The sequence below is a fragment of the Plectrocnemia conspersa genome, unplaced genomic scaffold (assembly GCF_051122295.1).
Source record: "Plectrocnemia conspersa isolate PC_06_02 unplaced genomic scaffold, ASM5112229v1 ptg000010l, whole genome shotgun sequence".
Taxonomy (NCBI): Eukaryota; Metazoa; Arthropoda; class Insecta; order Trichoptera; family Polycentropodidae; genus Plectrocnemia; species Plectrocnemia conspersa.
The window spans coordinates 28,048,468-28,065,234 of NW_028277174.1; the positions used below are offsets into that span (position 1 = coordinate 28,048,468).

The window sequence follows — 16,767 nt, forward strand, 5'->3', positions numbered from 1 at the left end:
GACATATTTACTGTCATGGTGAAGGCATAGTCAAAGGTAAATCGTTGAGAATCAATGGGATTCTGACAATAAACATAAATATGTTAATGATTCACAACCAATCGCGTTTTATTGCCTATTTTTTGAATTATAATTCCTCAGCAGCATAATAAGTCTACCAACTATGAGTTAGTTTGTTTTATAATGATCAGGGAATATGAAAGCTTATATTAATTTTGTCAAGTGAGGAAAATTAACGTGTCCAACTGGCATCATTTATTAAATGGATAAATTGTTTTCATCAAATCTGGCTGCTTCCTCGGTCTTTTAAGCATTGGTTGATACTCGGCGTAGTTCCGCTCAGTGCCAGTTTGAATTAACTCTCGCGTATTCCGAAAAGTCGAAAGCGAACTAGTAGAAATATTAACTTCTGACAAGTAGAAGTTCTCGATGGAATATCTTGGTAGAAGTATCTGGTGGAAGTTACATATGGAATTAGCTTGAGTACGCCGTGTTTGCACAGATGTACTGTTTTGAAAATGTAATGTTTCTAGACAGAAACAAACTATGTTATTTCGTTCACGTTTGACGCAAGATTTTAATTTATTAATCAGGAGCCTTACTCGCCTACTACATACAAGTTAGTATTTAGTAAGCTTGTTTTGAAGTAAGACTCCTCATATATATTATAACGCAGAATTTTTTTCTTATTTTGTGGTAGTAAATTGTCGATCTTTGTCCAGTGATACATTCTTAACTTAACTAGAGTTGCATTGCGTTACAGAGTTCCATTTGCGAGTTTTAGTGAGACAAATAAAAATATTCTATTATAGCATAAATAAAACAAAAATTTATTATAAATTATTAAATAAACTAAAATATACAAAGCATAAAGTTCAAGGTTCGAGCGAAGCCCTAGATTCGACCATCAATTTCTCCTGCGCGGGTAGGCTTTCGTTTTTGGGCAAAAATCTCCTTAATGGCGGCGAAATAACGTTAGGGTCCAGGGTGCTTGGGTCAGTGGGTCCCGTTAAGTAGCTCACAATTACACCCACAATTATTCCCACGATCAGACCGAAGGGAAAGTAGAGCATATACGACAGCTTATACAGGAAAAACACTTGGTCATTCTCGGCGACAAAACTGAAATATAAAATCTTTTATTTAATATATGTTTAGAAACACTGGTGTTTTTTTATCTTATAACTTTACTCATGATATTTTTATAAATGATAGATACTGATTGAGATGGCAAGATTATACAAATTATATAAAATCAAAGTCAATATATTGAATATCAGTGCAATTTGTTTAACGGAAAAAAAATTGAACTGATAATTTTTTTTGTGCAAAACAATCGTTAGTTACTGTGTTGTATGGTTTTATAAATGACTAATGAAAAAGTAAGTTCGTGTAAAAAAGCTTGATTCTGAATCGAAGTGCTTTCACTTACTTTTTGGTCAGTTAAAATTTTTTTCAAATATATTAGTGTAATTTAATAAACATTCTATGTAAATATTACAAGTCATTTGTTTTTGTTAGCAAATACTTCTTTTGTCTTTATTTAAAATAATTGGAAATATCGTTATCGGTACGTCAGAAATTCCAAGAGTAAACGGATGCACAAAACCATTTTATGATTAAGATTTTACTTCATATGGACGAGAAAAATATGCTTTGTAGACAATGTGATGTGTGTTGTCTTCCAAAAAATATAAAAATGCGATATTCTTACAAATTGTAAATTTTTGAACCTTTCGCTGTGTTTTTGCAAACATTTTCTGTGTTTTTAATACATTTTTCAAATGTATCGCAAAACACTTATTTTTATATTTTCATATTTTCCTATGAATTTATTAAAAAAACAATATATAGCACACATTAAGTATATTTTTTACATTTATAATGTAATCATATTTTTTTGTGTCTCTATCTTAAATAAAGACGCTACTTAAAAATAGTGAATTTTTGAGAGAGCTTAAGGTGATTAATTTTTTTCAATTAATTTTTGTTGTACGTATGTTATTATTTTTTTAATAGCTATACTCCAGTATTAATATTAATATTCTTCAGTATTTAAATCCAATAGTATTTAAAGTAGGGGGTTTCAACTATCTGCGACAATAATCACAAATTAAGAGATCACCATACGGACTACTTGAACAACGAAAAGAGAAATTGCACACAAAACAAAATAATCAAACCCGTTATGAAAGTTACTTATTAAATAAACTATTATCATATTTTCCGGCGTCTATTTCGCTGCATAGTCACACTCCTTTAGCCTTAAAACCTGAAAGTCACTTTTTTTAATCGACCTTTAAAATCAATAAATAAAGCACAATTGTTTTAAATGTAACAGTATAAAAATATAGCAAAGAGAAACTCTTTTTTTAAACTATAGATCTTAAATAATTCAGCATCAGAAAGTGTCATTTATAAAAAAGCATCACTCGAGAAAAATTTCTATTCAAACAAAACGCAGTATGAGAACCTCCAAAAGTAGAAATCACCACAGTGTTTCTAAAACGTAAACAAGAACTCCTGACAGCTTCCTTAAAATGATACGTATTAATCACTGAAGTGAGTATTTATAAAATCATTCGTCACATTCGATGTACTACAACAATATAATTGTCTTGTTAAAACAGCTACTAAATTTTATCGACTTATGCTTTCATTTATTTGAGTAAAAAAGCCGTAATGACGCTAGATAAAATACTCATTTACGGATAGTTACCATGTATTGTAAAATGCCAGTGAAGTATAGACATAATTGCTCGTAATAAACCCGCTCACCATTTGTCAAATCCAGTGATAAGTAACATACATAGCTTTTCTACGAGTTGCTAATTACGTATACTTTCACATAAATTGTTATATTCATTAGTGCAATGTTGTAAGAATAGCATTTTTAGCAGTAATCTAAGATCAGAAATATTTCACGAGTTCGTTAAACGATATTCACCGGGATAGAATTCGCAGAAAAAGTAAATCAATAATATTATATTATTACTTGTTTGTTGCGTTTTTGTCATATGTGTACATCGTCGATTCTTCGTATGTGATGGTTGTAATTGGACACGAATCTATAGGATAGACACTTTTGTTTACGAAGTTGATTTTGGATACACTGGAGCCAATCAGTAACCAAAGGAGGAAAGCTGCACTTGCTAAAGATCCTGCAAATGCTCCTTTAGTATTCGCCTGTGGTATCAGCATGCCCAAAATGAAGACTACTGAAACTGGAGTCGACGTTACGCTTGTGATCATGTAAGTAACCTAAAATTAATTTATTTAACAATTACTCAAATTAGTGACTTTTTATTATATAGATCATAATACTAACCGGAAGTAGAGTTCCAATCTTTTCTATGGCCACTACCATAATTACACAAACCATGCCGATAATTACAATTATAAACTGCATTATCATTCGAGACTTATAATCCTTGATCCTTCTACCTTTCAAAAAATCTTCATATATAGTAGACGCCACTGTGTTCAAAACGGTGGATAAAGTGCTAAATTAAATATGTGAAAAACTTATTAGTTTATGTAAAAACATAAATTAATTTAACTATATATGTATATACCTTAATCCGGCACTGAATATTCCTGCTATAAAAATACCAGCTAATCCAGGCACGTATCCCAACTTATCCATAATGTAATAGGGAAATATTTGATCTGGTCGCATCGCTTCCTAAAGTATTTTATTTTGATGTTATATGTTACAAAATTAATTAATTAAAAATACATACATTATTTTCTATAGGATCACATCCATAATATACGGAATATAGTAGTAATCCTGAGTAGACGCAGAAAGTTGTTAGGATTCCAGTGCCGGCCCAATATATTATCAAAACTCTAAAACATGATTTATAAACAATATTATATGTATTCTTGTAACTATTTTAATTAAAAAGTTTGCTTGTTGATTCGCAACATGCCGACGATTCACACGCGCGAATAAAAATATTATATAGTGCATGTGAATTTGAACCTATGACCTTTCTATTGATAAGTAATACTTGCTCGAGTATAATTATATGAACTTACAATTGTCCGTCTCGGAGCGTAGGCAAGGACATAAATCTCTGGACACTTCCTTGACCGCTGACAAGCCCACATGTCCATGATATGATTGTTCCCAGCGTCACAGTCCAAAAGGTATTTCTTTGAAAGGGATTAGGGTCCATTCTAAAACGAGTGCGTTGGTGTCGATTGTGAAACTATGTATTGTATCATTGTATATTATTAAGTATTATATATACTCACTCGAACAATTTTAGTTTGCCATCATGATTTGCAACTCTAAGAACATATGACAGTCCTCCTACTTGTACTGTGCCGATGATAATGATTAAAATAGAGGAGATTAAAATTAAAATGACTTGGAAAAAATCCGTCCAGACGACAGCTCTGAAACCGCCCTATAAAATAAATTAATTTATTAAATTAATCAGCGCCCCACTGCTATCTTGTTATCTGTTTCACTGTTGCGCTAATAAAGGTTATTATCATGAATTACTCAAACAACAGATACAAGTAAGCACTAGAATAATTAGATTAGTTCACTAGGCACACTGTTATTTGCTAACTTGATTTATATGTTATATTACACCAGCAAAATCGTTTCTTATTTTATTAAAAGCTACAAAGAAATGTCATGATTATTAAATGTATCTGATATTAAGTTTTAGACTGTAGGTTTTAAATATAGATTTTTAAAAGTAGAAGAAATTTTCTGTATTTCCGTATACACTAAAAAATGTGTATATATAATATATGTATGTATATATAATATATACAAAATCATCAAATTTTTATTGAATTAATAATTTAGTTCTACAAAAAATATTTTTTATTATTATATAGAAGTTTAATATTAAAAATAATAGTTTTTGTGGCTAATTGTGACGCGTAATTATTTATAACTAGCTGTCGGTTCCTCACTACCGTAAGGTACCGCAGCAAGAAGATGTGTTAATACCGGACGCTCAACTTTATATGTTTTAAATTTTATGTTTGATTCGTTCTTACTTTTATTCATCTTGTTTAAAAGGCAATCCATAAATTATTTTAATAAGTAAAATAAAAAATATATAAATAGTTTTAATTACTATTGCTTATTCACGCGGGTATACAAAAACCTAGTTCACTACATATTTTTACATTAAATATAATCATTATTTTAATACTTACAATTAAGGTGTATAATACGCATATTAATGTTGTTATAAACGATATAATGTGTACGTTTATCCCAGTAACTGAAATAAATTATTTGTTGATATTATTGTATTATACATAATATAGTATTCTAATACAAAATACACAATTAATGCAAATAATCAAATGTTATAGATTCATAAATTGCTATATCAATTCAATTTTTTGAGTTGTGATGCTTTTGTAACTGACATGCGATATGTATTTTAAGTGTAATATTACCTAAACTCAGAGATAATGATGGTGTGTATATAACTGCAGGTAAAAACATTACATTGGAAATACAATATGAGATTGATATCAATATTCTAAGAGATCTATTAAACCTTCTTTCCAAGTACTGAAACGACACATATTAAGTAAATATTATAAAATATATATTTGATTTGTGAGCATACTTACTTCATAAGCACATGTTACGTTCAAGTCGTAGAATATCGGCAGGAAAAAATACGAAAATATGAGACATACTATCAATAAAGACGGCACCACTAGCAAATATAAGGTGCTATCTGAATAAACTTCCGTGGGAACACCTATAAGTGTTATACCTGAAATTGCACTGTTGCAAAATTTAAATGAAATTGTAGAATTTTGTATGAGCATATTAGTGAAATAGATTTATAAAGCTCAGAGTTTAATTGTCGCTAAAAATCAGTGCGTGAGTAAAGCAGTTTTTTTTTTAAAAAATATTTTAATTAAAAACATATATTCTGTAAGGTATAAACGCGTGAGCGCGTTCTGTAGAAAAAAACTTGAGCTAGTCAAATATATAATTCCTTGTAGAATTATTTAATTACAAACACATAATATTTATTTTATTTCAGACATATGTATAAGGAATATTTTACTGTACTAAAATACAATAGTATTGATTCTTAGCATAGATATGTCATGCAAAATATAAAACTAAAAGATACTATTTTCTTAAAGTGATTTGCATTTTGCATCACTTTAGTATTTTTTGTTCTAATATACATTCAAAGTATTGCATTCGTAAAAATGTAAGGAATATGCGTAATTATAAAAATATATCCATTTTGTATCCTTTACATATGTTAGGTTAGGTCATTAATTAGACTAGCCTGAAAATTCACAAATTACATCGACAAATTCAAAACAATGAAATTATAAAAACTTTTAGTAAAATTTATACACTGAGCGTGATAAACTAAACCTTACGTATTAAGTCAATAGTATATAAAGCTTAAAGTAACTGCCATAAAACAAGGGTTCGGTGCAGACCGTACGTGACAATAAACGGATTAATCATAAGTGATATTATAAATTGTATTTATAATGTATTATAATAGCATTCTGGATATGAAATAGTGACATATATACGATCATATGCAATACCTTATCGTCAGTTTTTGCATTTGAGCGTTACAGAAAAAAATAGGCAGGAACACAATTTCTGCAGTTTGGCCTTATAATAAATACTATTTAAATATTTTTTTTAATGCTCATTTTTGAATATTTTAATGCACAAATAATTTAGTTAAGTGCACACAACAAATAAAATATAGCTCAATTTAATATTTTTTGTTAAATAAATATATGTTAAATAAATGCTGATTTTTTAATATTTTAATGCATAAATCATTCGTTTTAGTGTTCATTACAAATAAAGTGCTGCTCAATTTAATATATGTGATTATATAATATACATTATTCAGATATTTTGGACACGATAAAAATTAAAAAACTAAAAGATTTTGATTTAAAATTGCGTGGTTTATTTTTTTAACATTTCTTAAATGGCAAATGTAGAAAGTTAATTGCTATAGTGGCTATAGCAATTCACTTTCTCGTACTAAATTATATTTTATTGAATTTAAATTTTTCACGCACTGACATTTAATTTCAATACCCCGAGCATTACTATTTTTTCATTATTTACCTTGCTATGAGCGATAGAGCCACTGGAGTCGCTTTCATAGTTTTATTACCCAAAACATATTCAGAAGCTGTGATTTTTCTCTTTCCAAAAAATCCAAAGTATACACCGATTAGGGCGGATACTAACAAAGTCGCAGAAAAAACGACGTAATCAAACGCGCCAAATTTGGCCACTTCTTCCATTGTGATTTTTATTCTAGAAAAACTTAAGTATACGCATTTTCTAGACGAAGTCTAAAGCGTGACTAAACACTTGCTTTTAAAATTTACTGTTTAAACTGTACTATCTTATCGATTGATCGATTTTTATGTTAACAAGAGATAGCAACGATTAAGTTTTTATAACATGCCACTGAGTACATAAAAAAACAAAGGTTACGGTAGTTTATTGTGTACACGTAAGAGCAATTATCTAATTTAGTAGTCTGATTATTATGAGTATTTGCTCACTTTTTAGTATGTGTATATTAATGCAATTTAACTATTATGTAAGACACGAGTGTAAATAATAAAACCAAATGATAGATAAGACTACGTAACTTAATAATTACATTAATATTAACACTTAATATTTGTTATTATTATTTGTATTAAAATTGACACGCGCTTGTAATATATTAAGTAGATTTTACTATAATAATATTAAATATGCGATATATTAATATTAAAAAAAATATTTTATATCAAATTTCGATAAGTTAAATATTGGATCGGCTCATGTAGAGACCACAGCATCCCGTCTGATGTTTTCTCTATCGTGCTGTGATATAATTTATGGCATAAAAGTGCATTTTCCATACGCTCGTTACGGAAGACATATGTGTTATGCAACCGTATACGTTGGTAGGAAAATGCACGAAATCAGCACATGTGTCCGACGTTATTGCAAAAAAGGAAAATATCCCAAGTGCTTAGCTGCTGCAATGCGGAAAGCTATAAAACTTACCTGGACATTGATTTCATGCACCAGCCACCCCCGGCCGGTCTGCATTGACAAATGTATCGGACCACTCAAGGAAATGGAATTCGATTCAGATACAATCCCGCTGGATTGCTTCTGAAATCCTTTTATGTTATTATGCACTCTTTAAAAGAAGATTTGTGACGATTGTTTCCTGCGATAAAAAGTTTACAGTACATGAAACACGAAAGCTGATAATATCAGCTCAATGGATCGGCGATAATCGTATGATAGCAAGTACCCACATGATGGCTCTCTCTCTGTAATATTCTGTCATAACTTCACAAATATTATAAGAAACTTATGGTCAAAATCAGAAACAATTTAATATTAATCTAAGAAAAGCAAATATATTTTATATAAATCTAGACAAGTTTTTATTGATGGAAACATCCAACAAAGCCGATGTAATATTGGGAATGTGAAGATCGATATCTAGTGAATAGTTTTATATTAATATTTTGATCAGTTCAGGGCAGTTAAATATGTTCAACTTTTAATCTCCTAATAAATTAAATATTATTTTGTATAATCAAATGGTAATAATTAATAAGCATAGAAGTTGATTTTGTACAGGTTTTAATAATTGGCGATAAATGATGACTAGATAAAATAATTGTATTTCGTTTGCCTTCTAACAATGCAATTTATTAAAAATAAATTTATTTACAAATACTTTACTCAAGTATTTTATAATTGTAACTTTCTTAAAAATACGACTATCTATAAAATAATTGAATTAATGTGGATTAAGAATCTTGTAAATTTATTAATTGCATCTATTCATTATTAAATTGGGATTAATTTGTAAAATATAAAAATCATTAGGAGATTAAATTGACCCCTTTAGTTTGACAACATCAGAAAATAAAAAATATATATGTATTATCATTATTAAATAAATAAAATAAAATATACTTCACTAAAATATTCAGCGTTAATATTATCAATTTTTGCATATAATCTTTTACTATTCAAATTACTTTTGTGAAGTGATTCAGTACTGTCTTATATACCCTTGATAATTGTACGTTCTTTGACCAACCATGTGTGGGTTTATTTTGACAAATTAGGGCAAAAGAGAAATACACTTCCTTTGTCACGTCACGACATTTCAAGTTCAACTAACGGTCTGCAAAAAATAAAATCGGAATATTTTTAATTAAAAATAGTTACGATTTTTTTTACGTATAAATAAAATAATGTTTAATGTGACAATAAATGATTTTAAAATTACCTGCACTTGCCCCCTGAAATGTTTACATTAAAAAAAAATCGCTCGTGGTCTAACTAAAATAGATAGTTATCTTTAGGGCGGATCAGCCATAATAACTCGGTGACCATAAATCACATATTTATGTTATACACACGTCTTTATTAACAAGTTCCACTATTTAACACTATATTGTATATTAACGTTTTAAAATACTGCGCCTACGTCTGATTTTTCAGCATTTTGATTTATCCTTAAGAATATTATCGAATCTCTTAAATCAGGCATGGCGAACCTTTTTGGGGTCACGTGCCAAAAATCCTCAAATAGTATTCCTCGATTGTGTGGCGTGCCCAAGGAGTAAAAAAATTACCAAGATAGAAAAAATAAATAATTAATTATTTTTTTAAAACGACTGTCGTTTAACTTAGAAAACATTTGATAATTAATAAAATGAAATAAATTAATAATTCACCGGTTATTTAATCAAGATTTAAATTTTTTAAATTTCAAATTAAAAAATATTTTTGAACTTGGAAATCGTTTGCGTGCAATCCAAATTCTCAAACGTGCCACCTCGGGCACGCATGCCCTAGGTTCGCCATGCCTGTCTTAAATCATCAATAAAATGCTAATACTATAATATTTTTATTATTCATATAAGCAATTTAATTAAAGGATATTTAAATAAAGATAAGAAAGTAGTAAATATAAAAAAATATTTTTTATTCGGTTTAACTTCAGGAGCGAGATTAGTTCAGGTATTTGTTTCTTTTGTGCAAAAATTGAAAATGCTATGGAAGAGACGTTATATATATAGGCAAAATAGTGTTGTGACATTAAAGTATGAATAAGTAACGGTAATAAAATAATGAATTTGACGAACCGGGACGGGTGATAATTAGACACAGATGGGACCGGCGCGGCGGACGGGGCGCCGCCGGTCGTTGTACAATCAAAATATATGTTGCTCTCGTTGCCTCGCTAGTGTTTCCAGGTTGCATAAAATGGAGTAAATAGTCACCCGATTAATTTGATAAAGTATGTCGGCAAAACCTTTTTAGGACTTTACTAAATTTAAATGTCGCTGGAATCAAAAATTGTTCTTAAGGTAACCAAATTATGATTACGTTAAAAATAAATATAATGGTGATACAAATATATAAATACATATTCTAGTTTAAAAGTTTTAGAAACACTGTTTTTCTACGTCTTTACGTGGCTCCTGAAGCTTATGATCAATGATACATTGCGCGTAAGTATTCATAAATATACATAACCACCTATGCTTTTATATTAAATATTTTATCAAGTGATTATAAATATAAATGGAAATATTTTTAAACAGTTTTTTACCAAAACTATGTTTCAGTATAGATTAGTATGTTTATAATGCATATATAGACATTTAACATAATCTTATCAACGTTTTAGATAATGTTCATTATTTGACGTAGATAAAATGTCTCAAAATAAACACAGTGATAGTAAATCATAAAAAATTGCATGTTTTACACAATGAACATTTATTTATACTCAGTCAATACTATATACAATTATAATGAATTTGTATTTGATTTAATCTAACATATTCAGCATGAGCTTCGATTCTAATTGTATATGATCCTTTATATCTCTTCTCTTTGGTAAGAATCTTCTCAATGGAGGAGATATCAAGATTGGGTCTAAAGAAGCAGGATCAGTAGGATCTGTTAGATGACTTATTATAACTCCAACCACCACTCCAATAACGGTTCCAAAACATACGTACATTATGTATGAAAGCTTATATAAAATAAATACTTCTTCTGCTTCAATTGGCTTAGTAGAACTAGAATTTAATTTTTTTATGTAACATTTTTATTTATGTTGTATTATATATATAAAATACTAACTTTTGTATAGAATATAGCAACTCCAAGTGTTCAACATGTGAGCTCGGACATGTATCTACTACAGGATATATTTTCTTAACCACAGAATTGACTTGTCTCAAACTAGATCCAATTGTCAACCAAAGTAGGAACAGTATTGAGGAAATTGCTCCAGTCAGGACACCTTTGGTGTTGGCTGTCGGGAACATTGTTCCCAAAATGAACATTATCAGTAATGGTGCACAAGTCATGCTAGATATCATGTAGGTGACCTATAAAAAAAACTGAGGTTAACACGTAGTATGAAATTGATTATAAGTAATATTAAGTCGACTTACAGATAATATTTTGCCCATTTTTTCAACGATGAAAACTAAGAAAGCTGTTACTAGTCCTACTATTACAATCAAAATTTTTACTATATGTTGAGATCGAGTTTCGTTCTTGATCTTGTCTTTCAAGTAGTCTTCGTAAATTATACCGGCTATTGTATTGTATCCAGTAGATAATGAGCTGAATCATAGAATAATAAGATTGTTATGTATGTTAGCTCTAGATAATGGTATGGCAAAAATACATTGCAAAATACAAAGATAAATTGTTTCAGCTCCATTATATTTTATTTTATTTGTGCTCACACATTAGTAATGTTAGTAGAATCGTACTAATTAGGCAGGAGTTGTAAAATCAGGAAAATAAAATTATTTTAAAAATATGATAAGGTGGCATAAAATTAATTTATTAACCATTATATATGTTATTTATTTAACCATAAATTTAAATTATTTGTGAAATTAAATTGTTAAAATATTTTTGACATCGTTTGCTGTTATATCAATATTTACCAAATCTAAATTCATAAATTAATTAACTACGTAATTAAATACCTTAAACCAGCACTAAATATTCCAGCTATGAACAAACCCGGAAGTGCTGGTACATATCCAATCTTATCCAACACAAAATATGGGTAGATTTGATCTGCGTGAGTCACGGCCTAAATTTATAGATAATATAAATTAATCATAAACTAATTAAATTTATAAAAAAGTAATATTTTACATCATGTTCAATAGGATCACATCCATAATATGTGGTATAAATCAATAAGCCACTGTATACACTGATTAAAGTCATAAACGTCATACCAATTCCAAAATATATCATAACTCTGAAATTAATTAAATGCTTTAATTCTTTCATTTAACAATTATTATTAAAATATTAAAATATTAAATTAATAAATTTCTTACCTATGACCTTCTTTAGCCGAAGGAAGAGACATGAACCTTTGAACACTCCCTTGAATTATCGAACTGAAACAAACCCAGGAGAAAAACGAGCCCACAGTTATGTTCCAGAAAGTCGTCCTTTGAAATGGATTCGGATCCATGCTGAAATATTACCACATTTTTTATTTAATTAATTAGCAATACGCAGTATTTATTTATTGGATTAATATAAAAATTTATTTACTTAAAAATATTTAATTTTCCACCGTCATAGGCAGTTTTCATGACGTGAGTAAAACCTCCAACGTCTACAGTCCCTATGATTATAATAGCTAAGCATGCTCCTAGAGTAACTATTGTTTGGAAAAAATCTGTATAAACAACAGCTTTTAGACCACCCTGTATAAAAAAATATAATTAAAAAATATGATATTTAAAATTGGAAATATTTGTAAAATATGTGTGACTTACGATTACTGTGTAAAATATACAAACTATCGTAATAACGACGCAAATGACGTATAAATTAATACCAGTGACTAAAAAAGAAATATATCATTTTTATAGAAATATCAAATGTTGAGTAAAAAGTAAATATAAAAATGTTTTATTTGTATTTTTTGTCATTTATGTTTGTAGACTATGGTTTGTTACAAAAAAACGTTGGATTACCATAGTACTACGATCGCATGGTGCGCAAAGAGTGATCTAAGATAAGCGATTGCTTGCTGTAACGGCTAAAACGGCTAATTTAAGACAGCATATATTGGGATATCATAAGTACGGCTACATAATGGAAATACATGCAAAAAAAAAGAACAGAAGAAAAAAAGTACATGTGATAAAATTACATAGCAAAAATTATCCAAGGAAGAAATTATATATGAATAAAATTACACATGCAATAAATTTCACTTTCTCCTGTAACACGTTTAACCTTTTCATTGTGCATATAAAATAGCAAAACGAAAGTAAAAATGTATTTTATCCATTAAAAATATTTTTTTGCTGATGGAAAATAATTTTAAGTAAAAAATATATTTTTTGTAGAATTAAAAAATAAAAAAATAAATTGGTTTGAAACACTTTTTTATTTGATATTTTATATTTTTATTTAGTCGTTCAAAAAATGAGAACGTGTTTCAATATATTTAGAATGACTTTTACTTTTATCTTAAACATATTTATATTTTATTTTTCCACTGTTTTTTTTTTTTTTTTGTAATCATAATGAAGTATACAATATTATTTAAAATTACAAATATAATTGTGAAATATTTTTAGGATATACAAAATAATTTCTACCTAAATAATATATTTATAACAAAAAATACGTATTTTTGGTTTTGGTTGTTGAATCTAGTCATTAAAAAATGGGAACTAGCATTAATATTTTTTGTTGATATTTTTTGGAATGAATTATACTCAAATTTTAAATAATTTGTAATTATAAGAAAGTGTTGCATACCAACGCAAGCTTATAATATTATTTAAAAATATTTGTATAATTTTTTGTCTAAAATTTTCCGCTTTTATATTTTATGTTACTGGGGAATGTGAAACTACTGCAATATAATATAAAACATGTTTACTCCGTTCACCTCTTTTGAGGGCAGAAATAATGCAAGGTAGACAATACAGCTCCGGTACACATAGCGGGGGTGAGCATTACCAATAAAATATCTTGGTGTTGTCATAGAAAAATATTTCTGTACAAATTGTATTAAAATTTTTAAATGTCACACTTTGTCGTGTAAAAAAACAATTCATAATGAGAAATAAGATTTTTAATTAAATAAATATGTTTGCACCTTTTAGAATATTTGTTTTATATTTGAGTGTGTGCGAATGTGCTTGTTTTTTAATGTACTAATGTTATTTATTTTGATACCATCTGACGAGGTAGAAAGCGTTCGTTTCGAATATGCGTTAAAAGCGCAATAAAGCAAAATTATATCGGTCTTAATTTAAGGACGGAATATCGTAGTCCGTAACGTCTCAGATTAGTAATTCTGATGTTGCGGGTTCGAACCCTGGCAGTGGCATACGAATTTTTATTTATAAAAATATGCTATTATTATTATAAAAAAATTGGCCACGCGAGCAGAAAAACTTATTCAATTTTACATAGTGCACATTATTCAGTTTCATTCGAAATTTATTTCTGAGAAGAAGTTTCATCAAAAGCTTTAAGTTTTTACTTCTAATTTACTTGTGCTAAGCTAAGCTACACAAAGAATAGACCGAAATCTAGAAGACCAAGGAAGCAACCGCTTCCCTCTTCACGCCAACCTTAGTACAGCTACTAAGTCTAAAATCCAAAGTTCAATTTGACCTGTTTTAAATAGTGCAACATGGCAAGGATATTACGCATTTATAGTAATAATAAAAATTATATGGGATTCAAATGTTATTTGCGCATAAATAATAATTTAATATCTAAATAACTAAGCCTTTAATATAAAAATTAACGCGTAAATGCTTGGGCAGGACATTTAAAGTAAAATTAAAAGCTGATTATTATTTTAGTATAAATAATATTGCAATCTAATATATATTTCTGTTTTCTTAAAAAGACCATAGTTTCACAATGATTTCACTAATAAGATAAATATAAATAATTCAGTTAAATACCAGCACACATAATAAGAATAATATGTTTTTTTTCTTAATTAAAAAAATAATAGCAGTAAGAGTGATTTTAGGAGCGCTAAGTGCGATATAATGAACGCAAAACAGATTTGTTGTGACTGATACTGATCATAGGCATCTAGTTTTTTACAGTAGTATTTATGTTTATTAAGAACTGCAAATTTTATTTAATAAGCTGTATTATTATAGAATGTTTATATTTACCATGTTTTAAACAAAGTGAAGGTACGTATATAAAAGATGGCATCGTTAATAAATATGAGATGCAGCATATTGCTGATGCCATGTGTCTGACCTTTTTGCTGAATCTGAGTTCTAAATACTGTAAATAAAATGTCAGTGTGTTACATAAATTATCATGGTAAAGCAAAATATGTTTTTGATGGAGTCATTACTTCATAGGCATTGAATAGGTCCAATTCATAAAACACAGGTAGTAAGAAATAGCTCGAGTATAACACTACTAGTATTAATGCTGGTATAATCAATATGTAGGTTGCGGTATCTGTGTATACTTCAGTTGGTACACCTACAAGTGTTACTCCTGAAACACAACTGAAAAATATAGAGTTTGTGTTAGACAACATTTTTAAGCATTATTTATATTATGTAAACCACACAAGATATCTGAAAAGAGTCATACAACTATACACATGCACGGCGTTTTAGCGGCTTGACTAAAAGAAAAATTAAGGATCACTGTTGTATTTTTTTTCTCACCAATTAACACTAAAAATGAATATTCTGGTAATGGTACAAATAACAAAATAATATGTCATGCTTTAAAGATAACTGATTTTATTAATAGGTAGTAGTACATATAAATTTCATTGTTGCCAGATTTATTTAACTACAATATAATAATAATATATTATTAGATAAAAACAGTGATTCCAGTTCCCCTAAAATCGCAATTGATTGCTTAAGAAATTAGAAAAGAAGAGAAACGTTAATCTCTTACCATTGCTATAAATTTAAACTCAAACTTCTCATTTTATTTTTGTCTTGTTTCACCTTGAACTTACATCCAGCGGAGTTCACATCAAATTTACTCAAAGAACATTTAGTGTAGCTCAATATTTAAAATGATTCTTAGTTCAGTAGAGATGTTTTTCTTGTTTTATTTTTACACACTACTAATTCATTTTTCAGGATGTTATTGCTGCTGTTTCTACAATCACTGATGTAGAAAAAGTGTATAGTTGTAGACTTGTAGATAAATGAAATACATATAAGAAAAATCATAGGTTGTAGCACCAATATAGCAACGACTTTTACCTAGCCATCAGCGACATAGTGACCGGCAAGGTGTTCATCGTTTTTCCTCCCTGGAAGTATTCACCCATGCTTTTTTGCTTGCTGCCAAAACATCCAAAGTACACTCCGATCAGGACAGAAATGGCCAACATTATCACAAAAACGGTGTAATCGCTCCAATCGAAATAAGCGACTTCCTCCAGACTGCCGTGAAGCGTAATCGTTTCGTTCAACCCCATGATCGTTTTATTATGTTTAAACTGTTTTTACGAAAGCAATTCTAAATATAAAACTAAACATATTATTTCTCAATATAAAGTCGACCGTTCAAGTGTCGAATGCGAACTGTTACAGTTAAATATAAAAATCACTGTTTTATGAAATTAAAGACAAGGCTATGTTGGGTAAACGATGAAAACAAACAAACATGTTTAATGTAAATTAAATTATATGGTTATT

At 28.7% G+C, this 16,767-nt stretch overlaps 2 protein-coding genes across 2 annotated transcripts; both read right to left on the minus strand.

The window, feature by feature from the left end:
- Window positions 1-814: 814 nt before the first annotated feature.
- LOC148231269 (sodium-coupled monocarboxylate transporter 2-like) lies at window positions 815-7,348 on the minus strand. The gene is made up of 11 exons (XM_088195011.1): window positions 7,121-7,348; window positions 5,620-5,779; window positions 5,440-5,557; window positions 5,191-5,258; window positions 4,264-4,418; window positions 4,045-4,185; window positions 3,744-3,852; window positions 3,576-3,685; window positions 3,329-3,503; window positions 2,996-3,261; window positions 815-1,122 (listed from the first exon to the last, which is right to left on the minus strand). Exons 1-11 carry the CDS (start codon window positions 7,300-7,302, stop codon window positions 876-878), a joined length of 1,731 nt encoding a protein of 576 aa, XP_088051137.1. The 5' UTR covers window positions 7,303-7,348; the 3' UTR covers window positions 815-875.
- A 3,432-nt stretch (window positions 7,349-10,780) lies between these two features.
- Window positions 10,781-16,658, minus strand: LOC148231270 (sodium-coupled monocarboxylate transporter 2-like). The gene is made up of 11 exons (XM_088194595.1): window positions 16,330-16,658; window positions 15,447-15,606; window positions 15,256-15,373; window positions 12,871-12,938; window positions 12,644-12,798; window positions 12,421-12,561; window positions 12,230-12,338; window positions 12,055-12,164; window positions 11,506-11,680; window positions 11,189-11,439; window positions 10,781-11,124 (listed from the first exon to the last, which is right to left on the minus strand). The coding sequence occupies exons 1-11, from the start codon at window positions 16,545-16,547 to the stop codon at window positions 10,872-10,874; spliced, it is 1,758 nt and encodes a 585-aa protein (XP_088050721.1). The 5' UTR covers window positions 16,548-16,658; the 3' UTR covers window positions 10,781-10,871.
- Window positions 16,659-16,767: the final 109 nt, after the last annotated feature.

Excerpts from the sequence above, each read along its gene's own strand:
- LOC148231269 (XM_088195011.1), bottom strand. The coding sequence starts at position 7,302 with ATGGAAGAAGTGGCCAAATTTGGCGCGTTTGATTACGTCGTTTTTTCT. Across the intron at positions 3,504-3,575 it reads ATATTCAGTGCCGGATTAAG|CACTTTATCCACCGTTTTGA; the intron begins GTATATACATAT and ends TATTTAATTTAG. Across the intron at positions 1,123-2,995 it reads GACAAAAACGCAACAAACAA|TTTTGTCGCCGAGAATGACC; the intron begins GTAATAATATAA and ends TTTATATTTCAG.
- LOC148231270 (XM_088194595.1), bottom strand. The coding sequence starts at position 16,547 with ATGGGGTTGAACGAAACGATTACGCTTCACGGCAGTCTGGAGGAAGTC. Across the intron at positions 12,165-12,229 it reads GTGATCCTATTGAACATGAT|GCCGTGACTCACGCAGATCA; the intron begins GTAAAATATTAC and ends CTATAAATTTAG. Across the intron at positions 11,125-11,188 it reads TTGCTATATTCTATACAAAA|TTCTACTAAGCCAATTGAAG; the intron begins GTTAGTATTTTA and ends ATTAAATTCTAG.